The sequence below is a fragment of the Aspergillus puulaauensis genome, chromosome 1 (assembly GCF_016861865.1).
Source record: "Aspergillus puulaauensis MK2 DNA, chromosome 1, nearly complete sequence".
NCBI classification, from domain to species: Eukaryota; Fungi; Ascomycota; class Eurotiomycetes; order Eurotiales; family Aspergillaceae; genus Aspergillus; species Aspergillus puulaauensis.
Window position 1 is genome coordinate 4,669,328 of NC_054857.1, and position 18,092 is coordinate 4,687,419.

The 18,092-nt window shown below is 50.7% G+C and overlaps 4 protein-coding genes across 4 annotated transcripts; 2 read left to right on the forward strand and 2 right to left on the reverse strand.

The window, feature by feature from the left end:
- Positions 1–2,223: 2,223 nt before the first annotated feature.
- On the forward strand, positions 2,224–3,126 carry flbD (putative MYB family conidiophore development protein FlbD; the record flags this gene model as incomplete). Its single annotated transcript, XM_041697988.1, has 1 exon — positions 2,224–3,126. The coding sequence occupies one exon, from the start codon at positions 2,224–2,226 to the stop codon at positions 3,124–3,126; it is 903 nt and encodes a 300-aa protein (XP_041551218.1).
- A 9,231-nt stretch (positions 3,127–12,357) lies between these two features.
- On the reverse strand, positions 12,358–12,920 carry RPL29 (60S ribosomal protein eL29; the record flags this gene model as incomplete). Its single annotated transcript, XM_041697989.1, has 4 exons — positions 12,358–12,393; positions 12,468–12,570; positions 12,746–12,797; positions 12,914–12,920. 4 exons carry the CDS (start codon positions 12,918–12,920, stop codon positions 12,358–12,360), a joined length of 198 nt encoding a protein of 65 aa, XP_041551219.1.
- Positions 12,921–13,734: 814 nt separating this feature from the next.
- ATP16 (F1F0 ATP synthase subunit delta) lies at positions 13,735–14,627 on the forward strand (the record flags this gene model as incomplete). Its single annotated transcript, XM_041697990.1, has 6 exons — positions 13,735–13,866; positions 13,942–13,964; positions 14,063–14,193; positions 14,294–14,382; positions 14,447–14,536; positions 14,595–14,627. The coding sequence occupies 6 exons, from the start codon at positions 13,735–13,737 to the stop codon at positions 14,625–14,627; spliced, it is 498 nt and encodes a 165-aa protein (XP_041551220.1).
- Positions 14,628–16,796: 2,169 nt separating this feature from the next.
- On the reverse strand, positions 16,797–17,942 carry APUU_11855A (transcriptional activator of ethanol catabolism AlcS; the record flags this gene model as incomplete). The annotated part of the gene is made up of 6 exons (XM_041697991.1): positions 16,797–16,830; positions 16,903–17,215; positions 17,285–17,353; positions 17,416–17,570; positions 17,630–17,719; positions 17,773–17,942. The coding sequence occupies 6 exons, from the start codon at positions 17,940–17,942 to the stop codon at positions 16,797–16,799; spliced, it is 831 nt and encodes a 276-aa protein (XP_041551221.1).
- Between the last annotated feature and the right edge of the window lie 150 nt (positions 17,943–18,092).

Here is an 18,092-nt window from a genome sequence, read left to right on the forward strand (position 1 = left end):
AGGTGCTCACTCTCGCAACGAGGGCGTCCATGGCTGGCTGAGCTTCCCATTCCACCATCCCGGCTGCCAGCTTGCCAGCTGCCACAGCAGAATAATTCGGCTGCTAGGCCCGGCTAGCTCCCAACGTCAATGCACGCAAGATCTGTCATTCTCGGGTGGACTCCACTTTCTTGTCTTGCCTGGCCCTGCTGCCCCCTCTGGCCTCGCTATCCTTTCTCTCGGGTCAGGCTCAGCTCTCACACTCGGAGCGGAGCGACTCCCAGAACCGGAATGTTCGACCGTTTTGCTGTCTATCATCGATGCTCCATCGTTTCTTCACACCAGGATAATGATATACTCCGGACTCTGGATTCCGGTTCTTGCAGCTGCTCACTTGCAAGCCTTGCCCTGCACTGCTTTTAGATTTAATATAATCTGGTCGCCTCTCCCCGCCTCTACCAGGGTGGCCCCGGTCGCTCGCCTGAGACGCCTCGCATCCTCCACGACCTCATTCCCTATTAGGTTTACCCAGACCGTTTCTGCCGCTCCCGGTTTTCTGTCAGGGCCCTTCCCTCAGAAAGCATTGGCCAATCCTTCGCTGGTAGTGCGGTGGCTAGCCCGAGGATCGCTGGCGATGGGTGGAGAATGACTTCGAGGCGACAAAAAGCAGTAGTTTAAAATTGACATTATTTGGTCTGTGGTCTCTTCGGAGCTGTTCGCTCTTCCCATCCCAGTCGCGGTTAATTTGTGGTTTGCCCAATAACAGCCCGTATGGCTTCACACCTTCTGGTGCTCGGGACCGCTCTCTCTTGACAATTGCTTTCTTGCCCCCCCAATTCCCCTGAATATTGTCCCCACTGATTCCATGCCTGCCCGTTGATCACCCATCTTGATAGTACGTATCCTTTCAGCTGGATACGACGCCTCGGTCGGGGTCCGCGAGGGTCGGCGGAGATCCTCATGTATATTGCGTGCATGCATCTTGCATACGGTACTTGAGGCGAAATTAACCCAGCCCTAGCCTCACAATGTTCGACATCGATATGAACTTGGCGGGCGAGGAATAAAAATATCTCTCTACGTTTCATATAGGTGGGCTACTGAGTAGGCTTACTGATGCGACAACTGATCCTCTGATCTATGCCGGTTTGCGATATAGTGGCAAATCTCCCCACGATCTGGAAGCGCCAGCGCTTCAGAGCAAGACAGGAGCTTTCTTTGCTTTTTTTTTCCCTCACTCGTCATGCGTTCAGTCCATGTTCTACCGTCCGGTGGTACTCTCTGGATGCGTCCAAAGCAGCACTATTTTCTTGGGAGGGGTGGGATGGCATTTTTGTCACGCTGGGTCCTGGCTTTACCCAAAGAAGACACTGCACTGCCTGTCTGAGTTTAGTCGGGCTCCCCACCTTGACCTCAGCAGTCGTAAGGATCGAGATGGGCTTCTTCAGTCATGATTTCATGGTGCTATTGAATGCGCTCTGGGCATGGATGGCCAGCGGCGGGCTGCGACCTGGATAGCCCAGCCGCTAAGGACTTGTGCGTCCTGGGGTGGGCCCTGATACATTTCGGAGTGCACACTGTACGGGCTCAATAATACCACGGCGTAAATCGTTACGAGACCCAAAATAATCGATTTAAAAAAATCCCAATCGGGCATTTCGAAAAATGCTTTTTCCTCATATTTTCCATGAGGGTCAGTCGTTTATTGTCCCTTTTGACCCTTAGCCCTTTTTTTTCCTTCTTATTTATTCCTCCGACAACTGTCAGCTCCAAGATCTTGGATCAGATCTTCTCTCATAGCGTGCTCGACGGTGGAGCTGCATCCATTGCTCTCTGACTCGTCTCCCTCCCTGGTCGTCATTACTTCTGGTCCTGGCCCTCTTATAGACCTTTGCCTATCACTTCGGCGTCGGTGTTAATCACCCTTCCCCTCCCATATATCTACCTCCCAACTCCTCCTTCTTCAAACTCACTTTCTTCACAACATCCCAAGTCATCCTGACTGGCAAACACATCTCCGCCCCAATTGAACCTGGCTCGGCAATCCCATCCCACGACACTTCCTCGCCCCCCCACTGTAAGCCTCCCGCTGCCCGCCACATTCTTCACAGCCCTCCTGCTTCCCGACTGCTTCTCCTTTGGACCTCCCGCCTTGCGACGCAAACCTTTTATTCCGCTGTTTCGCTCTAACACCCAATATCCAGACAGCCAAACTATACAACCAGAAACAAAACCACAACCGCTATGGCCCCCACTCACCGTCGCGGACCTTGGGTCCCTGAAGAGGACCAGTTGCTCCTCCAGCTTGTCCGCGAGCAAGGCCCCAACAACTGGGTTCGCATCTCTCAACACATGCACTACCGCTCTCCCAAGCAGTGCCGGGAGCGCTTCCACCAGAACCTGAAACCCTCATTGAACCGCGAGCCGATCTCTGCGGAAGAGGGCTTGGTGATTGAACGCATGGTTGGCGAGATGGGCAAGTGCTGGGCGGAGATTGCGCGGCGACTTGGGAACCGCAGCGACAACGCTGTGAAGAACTGGTGGAACGGCAGCATGAACCGCAAGCGCAGAGGCCTTCACACCGTGGGCTCTCCGACCCAGACTCACTCTCGCACTCCCAACGGCCGCATCGAGCCGCCATACCACCGCGCCTCACTGGCCAGCAGCCCCATCCTCCGCTCTCGATTCCCCTCCATCTCCCACGACATGCCCTTTACTTCCTGGACGAAATCATCCGCGCCTTCTCGCAGGGAATCCTGCTCAACCGCCTCGACCTACTCCCGTCAACTCACCCCTCTCTACACTCTTCCTGCTCTCAACCGGCCTGTCGACGCACCCTTGACGTCGCCTGCTTTCTCAGACACTTCCAACGCCCCGTCGCTCGAACCCCCGTCAATGGTCTCTGACCACAACTCTGTTTCTTCTTCCTCTCCTCGCACCGTCGCCTCGCCACAGCTCCTCCCTCTTCCAGTGGACACTCGGTATCAGTACGCTGAGCTGCCGCGGCCGCAAACATCAGACGAACTGTACTTCTCCAACTTCCCAGGGAAACTGCCCGAACCCTCAAAACCCTACTGGCTCTCTTCTGAAGAGAAGATCGAATCCCGGCGTGACTCGCGAATGGGCCTCGACAACTTATTGAACTGAACTGAACCGAACTATATAATCAAGGCCCTTCGCCAAACGGAACGATCACGACTCTCTTCTTTGCATTATATTAATGCTGTGTATTTTTTTTCTCTTTTTTTCCGGACTATTTTGACCATTTTGATGTTCTGGCAGCGTCCACTATTGTATATGTCTAGGACCGACCCTTGTCACTCTTTACTTGAGAAACCTTTTCCTTTGTATTTCTATTTCCTTCGGGTTGATCCTATGACAATTTGCCGGACGGCAAAGAAAAAAGCATGATTTGATTTGATTTGAATTTTGGGTTTGCTGTTGTGGAATAGAACGAGCTGCAGTGGAAGAAGACAACTGCGAGGGTTGGATTGATCATCATCCACCTATCCCCCCGTCTTCAGCCTTCATTGATGTTGATGCTTGGGTTGCATGCATGCGTTTTTGGCCTGGATTTAATAATACCCCCATCATGGTTGTTGTGTTGCAGTTTTGGTTATTATTATCATCATTATTATTATCTCACCATTTATCTATCTAATTCTAATGGTACCACTTGAAGACGAACCAAACCACCTTATTTATACACCCTGGTATGGTGACAAGTAAAATACAATAAAACAATACTCCGTAAAATGATTGGAATACCCAAACCGCCACATTGACTCTCACCAGCACGGGATAAGTGAGACAACTCGATTGAAAATCCCTGTAGCACAGCGAGCGCCATTTTCCACTGCATATACGAGATGACGACGGACTATCTCTGTATGAGACAAGACAAGGCGAGACAACGCAGCAGATCATCATCGATCATCCATCGAGCTACTAGGACTAAGAGTAAGGTAGCAGAGCTCACCAACTAAGAGGAATAGCCTGCCGTGTGGCTGACTGTCATCGACATTCCCAACGAAGTAAATAAACACTTATTTAGTTATCGTTGTACAGAGTATAGTATGGATACACTTGCTAAAGTATCAGATCACTCACTCACTACATACCTAGCTAGGTAAGGGTAAGGGAAAAGAAGAAACAGAAACAGAGACACACAGACCAGGTTCGTTTCAGTTCCCACCTACCAACTCCTCCCCCTCCTGACGGACGGCAGAACCTGACAGCGAGCGAGCGCCCCATTCTCCATCCAATTCTCCATTCTGTGCCTCGATTTGCGATCCCCGATGGGACTCTCTGCATCGAACGGTCGAACCGCACCGGCTCACGAGGGCCCAACGCAAGGAGAGAGAGAGGGGGAGGGGAGGCAACAAAGTGGTGGATGGTGGAACCCCCCCAACGACTTTGAATTCAACGATTGGGGGGCTCGACGCAGATTCGAACCAAAAGGCCCAAAGTCCAAACCCGAAAGGACGATTTCGAACGAAAGAAGGAAATGGAACGGGCAGAGGCGATCTCGAAAAGGAAGCTGGGAAGATGCACCTGCACGATTGTGGAGAGAGGCGGTGGTTACGAAGGTAAGGTAAGGTAAGTTAACGAAGTCTCGGGAGAGGGTTTGACTTGCAAGAGCCGGTGAATACTGAATAGTAAGTAATACAGACAGACTTGGTAATGTCACCACCTCACGTCTCCGTCATGCGCAATTACGCATGGCTGCGCTGCTGCAGGCCTGCAGGACGCGGCAACAGGAGCTGCTCGACGGTGATCTCTAACAGGAACCGGCTGCCGGCTGTTCCTGTGATAATCGCCTATCGAGGTTCGAACTTCTGAGTTGGCTGGGATATGAGATAGGTCTATTTCAAATCGAGCGGATCTGAGGACCGAGCGTTCGTTGTAGATTATCTAGCGGCAGACTTGACAAGACGGCTTGAATGCAGCTGCGAGTCTGTAACTGTGCCTGTTAGACCTCGCCCTCCTTTTTTTTAGGCATGAGTCCTACTCCTGACAAGGTCCGTTCATGGTATCGATTCACAGAGTAGACGGATCTAAGTTAACATCGTACGGCGAATCTACCTGTCAAGTGAGGAATACGAAGGCCGGAGCCTGGAGTCGATCGTGGACAGAAAAAGCAACGAGGGAATCGGCCGATATTCAAGACACGGGCGAGCATGCGCAGTAACAACTTGACAAGTCTGGCCAGTGTTCTCTCAGTTCAGCGCAACCACTGGCCCAGATTCATCGGGTGTCTTGTTCCTCTAACAGTTCGACGGTGGCCTCGCCTTGCGCCAAAAATAAAATAAAATAAAATAAAATAAAAATAAAACAAAAAAGGAAGACGGTTCAGAATCCTTTCAGCTGGCGTCCTCCAGCTGGCCTCCCAGCCTGACTCGCCAGTATAGCCCAAGAGGTTGTGGCTTGTGAGTCGTGACTCGCCGTCGCCACAGAAGGAAGAAGAAGATGATGATTATGATGCACCACGTCCCATGTCTTGGACCATCAAATTCGATAGCCTTTCTGGCCTGCATCGACCGCCGATCGATGGGCCGTTGTGGTGCGAACCGTCCTGCGATGCCCAGTCGATTTCCACCCTCGAGGCCTCGGATGCACTCGGTGTATGGCATGGCTCTCAAGGAATGCCATCCTTGTCGTGTATCGGCCTGACCTTGTTCAGTCTTCCTCAATAGTCAATATTAATCGTCCTCACAGTCTGCCCTTGTATGGAGGTGATGAGCACGGACCCGGCCAGCGGGAAACTTTGGGCGATGGCGAGTCATGTCAACCAAGACAAGTCGTTCGGCCTGCAGGATCCAAAACATGAATGGTTATTCTTGTCCCAGGGGGTCTTGCAAACAAAGGGGGGTCAGTCTAGCCAAGCAGTCGGGACTCTTGCAGACAGAGCCAGACTGAGATGGAGGACACCACCTAAGCGAGCTTCGAGCTTCATGATTCGAGAAGACGCCGGACCCACGGTTCGAAGGCGAAAGATTCCAGATCGAGCACTGAGATCCGGCCGCGATCGTCCGTTGGGACTTGGCCGTTCGCCTGCCTCGGGCCCCCTCGATGCATGAGGAAATCGCGTGAAGCCTGTTGGCCACCCATCACTTGTCGACCGTCAAAGACAGCTGGTGACGTCCCTCGCCACTGGCCAAGCCTGGCCGTTATTGCTGAGATGCATCTTCACAGGGGCAGCTGGGGCACTGGCACTGGCATGGCAGCGCCGCACCGCAACGTTCCCGAAAAAAATATAAAATATAAAAAATAAAATAAAAATATACACCCGCTATGCAGAATCTCGAAGCACAAGTCCACGCTGATCTTGCTCTTTTCCTGCCTGGGGGGGTTCCGATCTGATTTGGAATATCGGGAGTTAGCGCCTGCACAGGGCACATCATCTTCAGTGCGTCGAGAGATGAGACAAACTTTCCGAGGTTCACGCTCCAGCTATCCCCATAGTTTCTGGAGACAGGTGAAGAATGAAAATATACGAGGCCAAACTGCGGAGCAAGAGCACATCAAAACAGATTCTGCAGACTCAATCTCCCCACCCAGGGAAAGACGACGGGACAAATCCCAGGAAACGGGGATGATCTGTCGCCGTCCACTTTTATCGAATTCCGACCTTCTCGACAGGGCAGGTTCAGTGTGTGTCCAGCCACTGTCCAGTGTGAAGGAAGTCTGGTGGAGCCGCTGATGCAGCAGCATATCCAAAAGTTGAAGTATAACGGGCGGGACTAAAACGTCTTGATTCCTTAAATCTTTGGGCCAGATGTTGATCTCGGGACCGCGCGCCATGCTTCCCTTCTGGTCAACCCTTGCGAGATCCCTACAGTATTGAGTATACTTCCAATTTCCAATAGTTTAGGAGACTGGAACTCAGATCCAGATCGATCAGCACAACCAGCTACAAACAAGGCAGCCAACCCGGCGCCTTGGAACCTTAGCTGGACCTCCGGACCTCGATTTTCATCAGTATCAGTACGGAGACTACAAGACGACACCCTGATGACGAGTTGACGATTAACGACAGGGTTAGGTTACCGTCGACGTTGAGCCGTGCGCGTGCCCGTCTCGACCCAAGGGACGCAATACGAGGTCCCATCCACAATTCCACACAGCACAGTCCAGTGACCAGTGACACTGACCACTGACCAGTCCCAGGGGTTGGTAGAGACCATCGACGATTCCGTATTAGGAAAACGCACTTGCCCTCAACCCAAGAATCGCAGGGATGAACGGTCCAGTCATCTTCCATTTCCAATCAGTGTAAGCAGGTGTCCAACGGTGGTCCCTACGGCCCAGAACCAGAACCAGAACCAGACGGTGGTCCCAGACCCAGAGTGAGCCAGAGCCAGAAACAGAACCAGGCAGGCCGCGCGTGTGGAGTCCGGCAGAAGGTCTCGGATGTGAAACGGTCGTCCATCGGTCGGTCAGTGCCGCCGTTCGAATCGAATCTTCGGGTTGACGGAGCGAGTGCCAGCTTAGACCAATTTGAGTTATTGATCGTGGACTGGAGAATTATTTGGACAAGTGCGAGATTTAGCACCGAGCCCTTGACTGCTATTCTTTTATTGTGCTACGTTGTATTATTGTTTGGGGGCCGGGCTTATGCGGTTTCAAACTCAATAGTGGTTGTCGTATTCGTGGGCTGTGTTTTCCATAGTATACGGCGTTCTCCGCACTGCTTGTTAACTTGAGACAGTAGTTCACTTCGGCGACAGGGGAATTCGAGAGGGCACGGAAATACCTCGAAACAGGAACTTGGGAGTGTCAGTACGGAGTATACAAAGTAGTAGTTAAGTTACTAACTACGCGGATTGCATTGAGAATTATCGAGAATATACATACATGCATGTCCGAATCATCGACAAGCTCATCGCGAACCCGACCATCTGGAAACTCAACGTCACATCAACCGCGACCCAAAAAACAATCCCAAAGATCGACTTCAAAGTTTGCAGGAAACTTCGCCCTCCTGCCCCTAACCTTGAAATTCTTCACCAACCAAACTCTGCTCCCCTTGCCTGCTGAGCCAATTCCCGCTCTCATCCATGGAAATTTCCAGGACACGCGTGTAGTACTATATTACAGTTGCAACCTCTATTTTTTTTTCCTCCGCAGTTTTAACCCTAACTTCCCCCCGAGGTATTCCCGAGCAGGATTTCGTGGAGTCATGGACTACCAGGGTGGGCCCTGACATCGCGCACTTCTTCTCATTGCGTTAGCGCCGGGAGCTTGGACTTTCACCGGGCCGTTTTATTGGGCCTCGGACGATCTCGGTCTCGATTACGCTACGGTGCTTTGGGGCTAGTGTACCCGCTGCCGCTCCGCCCTGATCGGCGAAAGGGGGAGAGTTAGTTGAATTTTTCAGCCCGTATTTTTACATCTGTATTGGTGGTATTGTATGTATGGGAGCCCGCCACCCGGTAATGGTGCTAACCGGGACTGGACTGGACTGGTTTATACTGTATACGGACTATATTTGGGGATGTTATGGTTGCTCCCGTATTAACTTCACAGTATGAACCATGCGGTTTTAATTCTTGATTTTTGGCCAGGAGTGTTGACGTACTCTTCTGAATCATAGCCGAGTCGAATCGATGGTTTAATGACTTGAAGTTGGTGTCACGTTCTGTAGCACAGGCCTCGTCCGTGGTCCCCCAATAATCGACTGGAACGGGGGTCTGTCGTTCGCCAAGTTGTACAAGCCGAAGGTAGCTCGCCACTTCGACCCTCTCCTCTCCTCTTCTCAGACACTTGATACGATAGCAGTGTTGGGTCTGTCAAGGGTCCAAGCTACGGAGTTCGCAGCTCGAAATGTCCTTTTGGAATTTGCAAGTTCCCCGCAGCCATTCCATCTCACTGGGGCATAGTTCGTCGCATCGCTTCGCCCACGTCAGCTGGTGTACATACATAGTATCTCCGTGGAATTTACGATTGTAAACAGGCCGGATCGCACTGAAGGTCAAAGCACGAACTACTCAAACGTCCGAACAGTCGAACCGTCGAGCTGGTCGGCGACTCGACAGTTGACAGTTGACAGTCGAGCACCACCACGTGTACAGTGCCCCGCCACATACCAGCCAGCCGTTGCTGTAGCACTCGCATTGATCGATCGATGCCTGAGTATGATGGAATGGATTGGTTGCTCTTGTTATTTCCCCTCTCGGATTTGAGTGCATGTGCATATGTACAGTTATACCGCCGATAAGAATGCCCCACAGCCAATTAATATTGTGAACTGAGAGGCACCAGCCAGCCATTTGCATCCCTGGCTTCCGACGTTTTGCGTCTTTCTCCCTGCATGCTGTATTAACGGTTATCAGTGGTCAATGGATGACCCGTCAGACCGGCTGCTTGTTTACTTTTTCCTCGTTTCTTTTCTTTTTCTTTCTTCGCTTACGCTTCCCAAATCCCGGGGGAGAGAGAGATCCATGACCTGCGTAGCTTATCCAGGAAAACAAATGTAAGATAGCATCTGTGCTGTATGCACTAGGATGCGTCCAGCTGGTAAGTATGGTTCTAACCTTGCAGGTCATTGAGGAAAATGCCTCAACGTCCGAGTCGACTCCTGGCAGCTGGCAGGGGTGAGGAAGGCAATGCAATGCAAGAATTTCGTTAGAAGCCATGATCTTCGGCTCAGATGCGAATCGAGAGTCTGAATCGTATCCTGATTCACCCGACTCGATGAGAGCGACAAGCCTCCTGTTCAGATGCTGAGGTGAGAAAGCAGCGCAGCGGTGCTAAGCTAGACAGCTTGATAGTGAGACACCTCTCACGATAGACTTCGCGAGGAAGAAGCTCTGACCGAAAACATCCTTCGAAAAGCTTCGTTCGATCCATCACCTTCACTCCCAACATTGCATTGATCCTCCAAAGGCGTCATTTTGAGCGGACAGCGAATAACTGGGTGCTCAGCCCCTGACTCTCCGAGTTCCTTTCTTCCAACGCAGCACGCGCTTCCTTCTGCAGCCAGACTACCAGATTGGTAACGAAACGTCTGAATCTGGATACCCAGCAGCATCGTTATGGGAGGAGAAGGCGCTGATCATTGATGCGCGATCGATCGTTGGGCCGAAACGAAACACCAGGATCGCGTTTCCGTGCCATCGTTCTCCTGGAACTATCTCTCGTCCCTTTTTCTGCGCAGGGAATTCACTTCAGCCATTTACTCTTCCTGGCTTAGTCCGAGTGCAGGGATGTGATCCTCTTGTCAGCAGGACGGCCTGGATTGGGATAGTCTGCGTTGATACGTATGCTCGAAGCCTGGAAGGTGAGTGCTGTCTGTATGTCTGTCGAGTCTGGTCGGGTCCGAATATCTGTGGACACTGGACAGGGATAGTCTGCTTGATGTGTTTGTTTCTCTTGACATGATCGCATATGCTAGCTGATTTGGTCGGCCTTTTTACTCCTTTGAAACACTGCGCGCTCTCTTGAAGCCAGAAGGATTGGCGACTAGGGAGGGCTAGATTGGGCTATCAGACTGCAGTGCTGACGGTGTGTGACCGTTGGATGCGATGTGCGAACTTCCATGCAATAATGCAATCCGGCGTTTCATCAAGCGAGAACACGATGTACTGACTGGTCGACGATAAGGTTTACAGACTGGGGGAGGACAGAGAATGGACACGAGCAACTCAAGCACTGGGAACCATGCTGTCTTGCCACCTGCGTTCTCTTGACCACCCGAACCATTGTGTCTGGGTATCATACTTGGGCCGATGGTTCCAATAGCCGAAACGAAACGAAAGGTCTGAGCAATGCGTGAGATTGAGACTGAGCAGTGAGCACTAGTACCCAGCAGTGTGTCATATCCCTGCCTTGTCCTACCCGACTTACCTCCGGATTATCAATCCACACTGTCGGTTTCGAAGGCAGAAGAACTCTATATCAAGCCTGGAGTTTATCGGCAGTCCATAATCTGGTGACTCCCAGTAAACCTTAAAAGGGTGCTGTGTTTGTTTGATAGTTCTCCGCCTGTGTCACGTAGTCTACCTTCTCGTTAATAACCAGCGAAGACAGGCTCGGAGTATCCGATGCGCAGTATATCCAAGCCCCCCGTCAACATACCAACTTGAGTAAGTAGACGAGATACCCAGACTGACCCTATATCATATACTCTTCGTGGATGATGCCTGTTTGGCTTGCTCTTCCCCTCAAGTAAACCAGGCTATCCCGTCCAAACTCTGTTCAGAGCCAGGTTGAACCCGGATTCTTGGTGTCACAGTTTCTGCATAGTGCCAGGGCATAGATACAGAGTACTAGTAGTATAACCGTTCACACAAGGGTTGCATAACGAGCCTGCAGATGATTGAAATACCGACGGCGCTTGGTCGAGAGTGATATGATAGGCAGAATGCGCTGTATTCATCTGCGTAAGGTATTGTTGTGGAAGGAACGAAGGGCCAGGCATGGGACTCTCTACCTACTCCATTAGAACTCTGTCTTCAACAACCATCAGTTACCAGAGGTCTTGTTTTATCGATATTTCATGAAGAGTTTCAATCCTTCAAAAGTATGCATGTTTGGATGGCTGTTTATCGGGGTTTTAATATACGATTTATCTGTGGTACATATGCAACTAGTCGTGGTTGATTGATTGATGTTTATTAGGCTAGTTTTGTATGGTCTTGATATACAGGCTTATAGTCTATAGTCTATTCTTCTGGTGAGCACATATGCATTATTTTGGTTTCTCAAAAGATAATGTTATGGCCGCAACATACGTTTTCGGGTCAGAGTGCGGACATAGACTGGTGAGTTGCATTGTTGAATAACCTTGATGCTTGGTTGATACTGCCCGATCGCAGTGAACTGCATGCACTCTTTGTAGCGTCAAGATGGAGACGGTATCATTCCGCTACTCTTATAAGATTTTACCGCAAAAACATGTTCACAGGCGGACTTGACGAAAAAACATCTTGCATAGCCTAAACCTATCCTAGTCTACGAGTGGATGTAGCCCTCCGTCCATGCACCTCTTCGCCACGGGGGAGAAAGAGAAAAGGTATTTGGTAATAGGAGGGCATGGGATCTTTTCTCGGCACGTTATAATAATCCTTCAGCAAGCGCGCATTAGAAATAAGCACGAAGCTGTACACACATATGCCTGTAGAGGAATCGGGTTTCGACTACATCCGAATCGAACGGGTCATTACGTCCATCGCAACGTAAAGCAGAAACAGCATAGCACGGAAGTGGAAGTGGAAGCAAAGAGAAGCGTCACGAAATCGAATCCATTTGGTTTATTTGACAACCGGGTCGTTCGACAGACGTCCTTGGGGGGAAGGTTGAGTGTTCATTGCACGTGAAGAAATGCGACACAATCACCAGCTCAAATCGCTTTCATTTTGGTCTATATTAGATGACTTATGCGATCTCACGCTTGCCCTCCTTGCGCTCCTTCTGTAGGATTTGTTAGCAGGTGTCCACTCGATGCGTACTTCTGATGTCGCCATGGGTTTTGCGGTCCAACGTACCAGGGCCTTAGCGGTACCGTGAAGAGCGTGTCTGTGGTTGCGGCGGAACTTGGCATCGACACCACGGAGAGAGGGGTAACGGTTGGTCTTAGGCTTCTTGATACTATTGACGAGAGAATTATTAGCGAGAAAGGTCTTTTTTCACTAGGCTCGTGTAATGCGGATAAAGAATCGAGGTGTGTTGGATCGCATGCTGATATATCGCTCAACGCCCAAACAATAGCCACTCTCGACGAAAATAACCGGCAGAACGCGAAAGAGAATCGGTTCGTACGCACCCGTTACGGTGAGCCTTCTGGCTGTTGTGGTGCTGGGAGGCGTTCTTTGACTCTAAAAAGGACAAAAGCGTTAGCCATGAATTTCGACTATCCGAGGACGTCTCCGGATGAAATATCGAAGCAAAGTTTTGAACAGCAGATGCAGCAAAATCAGAGGGGCAAACGTACTGGCCATCTTGACAGTTTCGTCGCGACTGAAAGACGGATGTGAGTTGGCGGGTGAGGTTATCCAACGTCTGAGGAAATGGCTGAGAGGCCCAGATGAGGGTCGGCTAGGGCTCGGCGGTCAGTTTGTGTGGGATTTCGCTTACCGAGCATGGTTAGCGTCATCCTCAGGCCAACACCAAGCAGCAACAGGTACACTACAGAGTACAAATATCTACGGGTCTGCATAATAGAACAGTAAGATACGAGCAATACCTCTCCAGTCTCTAAGTACTACAATTATCCGTATGCAGATTCGCGATGGGGTAGCCCATGGAAAAATCGGACTTTGGGCAAAGGACAAACCACGTGACCAACAGCACGTGACCGGAGTAGATATCAATATCGGCTTGGAGGTTAAATTATGCTCTAAAGCTGGCATAAAACGTCGGGGAATTAGAGAGTTGCCCAAGGCCGAGTGCCAGATTTGGCTGTATCTTGGGCGGCAAGTCTTGTCGCTTTAGCCGCTCACATTCCGATGACCAGCGAGGCAACGTGGTACCAGAGAAGAGTAGAACAAGTTCAGACCGTGTAAAAGTAATTCTTCGCGAAAGCATCTTCAAAGTCTTCTGTCTACTGGGATTTTCTGCCGTTTCAGAGTTTAGGTTCACTACGTAGTTGTAAAGGCACAGCAGTCCAGCTTCAGGTGTTTATTTGGTCATCACGTGAGCGGGAAAGGCGCTAGGGAACAACCGGCATCCGAACGTCGACCTTTGCACCTCGCAACTCCAAGTCCAAAGCGGGAGACTGACCCATCACCACATTTCCCATCCCTCAATTGCAAGATGAGCTCCCTCCGTTTCGCTCGCTCTGCTCTCCGGGCTCGTCCCGCTGCCTTCCGCGTGCCTATCCAGCGCAGAGGCTACGCTGAGGCCGTTTCCGACAAGATCAAGCTTTCCCTGGCTCTCCCTCACCAGGTACGACTCCCTCCCAGCGGACGTCCTCTAATACCTTGATAAAGCCTTGGTACTAACAAATACTCTTTCCAATAGACCATATTCCGCTCCGCCGGCGTGTATGTCACCTAACTACCTACCTCCTTTTGAGCCTGCGCCTGCGCCCGTCGGCCCGGGCTCACCCTTCCATCGCGCCCTTACTGACTCTATCATCCAGTGTCCAGGTCAACATCCCCGCTGAGTCCGGAGAGATGGGTGTCCTCGCCAACCACGTTCCCTCCATCGAGCAGCTCAAGCCCGGCCTTGTCGAGATTCTGGAGGAGGGCGGTGCCAGCAAGAAGTTTTTCCGTACGTCCGGTCGCCGACACAGATCAAATCCCACCCGATATGTGTCGAATTAAACAACACGTGTGAAATCAGTAACATAACTAACATGCATTTCGGACAGTGTCTGGTGGATTCGCCGTTGTTCAGCCCGACTCCCAGCTGAGCATCAACGCTGTTGAGGGTTACGCCCTTGAGGACTTCAGCATCGACGTAGGTCTTCTTGAACCGGGTCTCAGTGAACAACAAGGCTAATGTACTTTCTTCGCACTTTCAGGGTGTCCGTTCCCAGATCGCCGAAGCCCAGAAGATTGCTGGTGGTAACGGCAGCGAGCAGGACATTGCTGAGGCTAAGATTGAGCTGGAGGTAAGTGATGACTACAAATCGGCAGGCGCGTTATTGAACATAGTTGACCCTTTGATAGGTTCTTGAGAGCCTGCAGGCAGTTCTGAAATAGATACCTGATGTACATATCCACTCGCGCTTTCAACTCTGAACCTGTAGAATTATAGCAATTTTTTGCGACATTTTCGTCATATTGCGCTTCTTTCAATAACAGTACACTTCCTGTCTGGTCACAGCCGACTGAAATCTAAGTTGGCGGTACTTGCCTAGTTTCAGGAATTTGGTTGCTCTTTCCTCAACAGCTACACTCCGCATCATGATTTCCCCCATAAATCGGTGCAGCTTGCTTCAACCCCGAATGCTCCGGTTTGCTCATGAAGTTGTCTGTTTTTTAGGGACCCATTTTCTTACCATATTCGATCACTTAATCCTCTCAACGCAGCCGAGAGGACCATGACTGAAGACTTGCCAACAAATAACCCGACCTCATTGGCACATGAACTGGAACCTTTAGAGGAAAACGACTTCCCCAGCGGTATTTCTATCGATAGCCCTCGGGGTTGCCACGCAAAGGCCACACTTTCCGAACCACAGGGATCCGACTCGCCATCCTTGTCTCAGAATCGTTCGCACACATTCGGACGTTTGAGCAGTGATGAGGCCTACAATGGTTTTCTCTTCACATTCCCCAGCCTATATCCGGGCTTAGCTTCCGAAAAAGACCCTTTCATCGATAGCCGTGGAATTCCTTTGAATCCACATAATACGCCGATATCTCAGAGCGGCCGTCAATCTGAAATCGGATCATGCGGGAAAGACAAGCGGTGTGCTTCTCCCATAAAGTTTGATAAACACGCGAATACGGCCGGATCACTCAGCAGCCCACTCACCTCTCTTTCCTCCGGCAACGAAGCAACATGGAGACCGCCGAAGCCACCTAAGCCTTCCTTTCTCTCTGATATCGACATCCCGCTTCAAAGGGAAACCGAGAACGCCCAGCCGTCCTCTAGAGCAAAGCTGCCTAGGGGGGGTGACGCCTTGCCAGAAACCCCTGATCGATCACTACCCTTACGAGCGAGTCAGAACTTTAACCAACCCGTTGAACATCGTGCCACTGATCAGGGCCCGGACCGTCGCCCAGCGCGAGCGAAACAGTCGTGGGAAACTAAAAAAGTTGCTCCTCCCCGGCGCTTTCCTCACCAACTTACGGGTGGAGAGTTGGAGGCCTTGAGCATCCCGCTAAACAACCCAAAAATGCCATTCCCTGCTCCTATACCGACGATAGACAAACTTCCCATACGGCAAGGCGCTGTAAACCCTGACCGCGAAGAGACCGACCAATATCAAGTTGATGACGATAACTCTTCGAGGACCGAATCAAATCGGCCTATTGCCAGAAAAGAGTCGTTGAACGACTCTCTATGGAAACTTTTACAGCAGCTCAAAACAACTGTTTTTCATTACTTTAAGCCGTGGAAACAGGGTGGTCCAGGTCCTAAACAGAAGCCGACCGTGCGAACCACGGCCACCATTCCATTCGTTTCAAGGTGTGAAACATGCCCTGGAGAGCAATGTCAGGTCTCTGCTGGCCTCGTTGATGGCGCGTACGTTCTGCAAATTGATCTGACTCTCCCGCTACTTTCCGTTCATCGCACCGCCTCACTTGCAGCTGTTCTCCGCCGTTGCATGTCTTGCAAGATTGTCCTAATGGCTGCTTTCCTTGTGTGGGATCTCATAAAAATTACAACCCTATTGCTCCTTTATGTGTTCCGAATCAATGTCGCAATTGAAGTGAAGCGGGCATAAAAAACGGAATCGACGAGGCCAATGTAGAAAGATAGAATTCCTGTTCTTTATCGCTTGAAGGGACACCAGAAGACGCAATGTATACTGCGACTATTATAATATTAATATGCTGAAAAGCATTGTTTGCACTAGAGAGGCTATATAAGCTCAATTCTAACGCACGCAAAAGCGTAGGATAATTACTACAGATCTCGTCCATATCCACCACTTGCTTTTCTAAGAACAGGTGCATGCTATGGGGGATTTTGCATCCCCTCGCATCAGAGTATCAGCGAATCGAAATGCGAAATAAACAGAAGTATGGAGTATACTCTCCGACAATTCTCCCTCCGGTCATCGCGAAAAGACAATAAATCTTCCCTTGCCAACCAAGATGCCCGTCAACACCTCCCTATCCAACAACCCTATCCAACCAGCCAATTCTGTCCAGTTCCAGCCATTCACCTATCTACACCTTACCAACAGGCATAAGTATCTAAGCCGTAGACTCCACGTCACGCTGCTCAGCCCTTTTCATATCGTCAGCATAAACCCATGAATGATAATTCCAAGCGTAGGGTGTCCAGGGCCGGAAAACTCACTTGTTCGCCTGATCAGGCCAAAGTGCAGCTAGATCACCAACAGGCAACTTAAACGGAAGCCCAACGGAGTCAAACAGCTGTGCGATCAGGAGGTAGAACCCGAGTAGACTTGCGACGAAGAGAGATGCCCCGGCGCCTATGACGCATCGACTCCCAACATCGGACTCGCCCTCGCCGAGTCTCCAGTAGCCGGCGGAGAGCATGAGGAAGACCATGAGCAGGGAGAGGAAGATGAGGGTGTAGACGACGTTTGTGCGGAGGGCGCAGATCATGAAGACGAGCATTAGGACGGCCATGGTTATGAAGAGGAATGCTGTAGTTATTAAGGTCATTAGCTGGCTTGGATTCCATAACCACAAGAGCAATTTAGTTTGGGCCTCACCGTATGTATTCATGAACCCAACACTGGTGAGTCCCGCGCCTGTATCGGTTGCTGATGAGGAGTAGGGGGCTATAAGTATTGGAGATGTAAGCAAAAGAAGAAAGGTTGGAGATAGGTATTCAAGGACTGACCGGCTGCATTGAAAGCGGGAATCATGGTGGCTGCAAATGCGAACCAAAAGCCACCGATGGTGCCGAAGACAACGCAGGGAAAGGTGTTTCCAAGGATGAACTCGAGGATACTCGTGATGAGCAGGAGAAGACCACCAAGGAAGATGATGGGGCCGCTTTTTCGTCATTCATCAGTCAGGGGTGTCTTGAAGTGTGTTAGTATGTGCTGTCTTACGTGAATGCAATTCCGTTTCCAGTCGCTCCTCTCCAGGCCATCAAGCAGCACGAGAGAGGAGTTGTGGTGATGACAAAACCCCCGAGTGCCCTGGATAGTTAGCTAACTATACCTATCACTGCCTTATAACACGGTAGACATACAGTGGCGTCGGGTTTCCAACTTGCTTAGCCAGGCCGGACTGGCGCTGCGTCATGGGCGTCAAGTACAGCCTTTCGAACTGGTCGGCGGACAGAGTGACATGGGTAGGGACGGTGGAAAGACCCTGGGAATAACCCTTTGTCTCGCCATTCTGGCTGGTGTCGCTGGCCATATTGTACCGGGTCAAGTGCAATTGCAAGGGAAGAGAAGGGAAGAAGATATGACAACCTGGGGAGCAATTTCCTAAGAACGGAGCACTACGGCCTTCAACAACAAGGGGAACTGTATGCACCTTTTATATCACCCTCAAATCACAAGCATT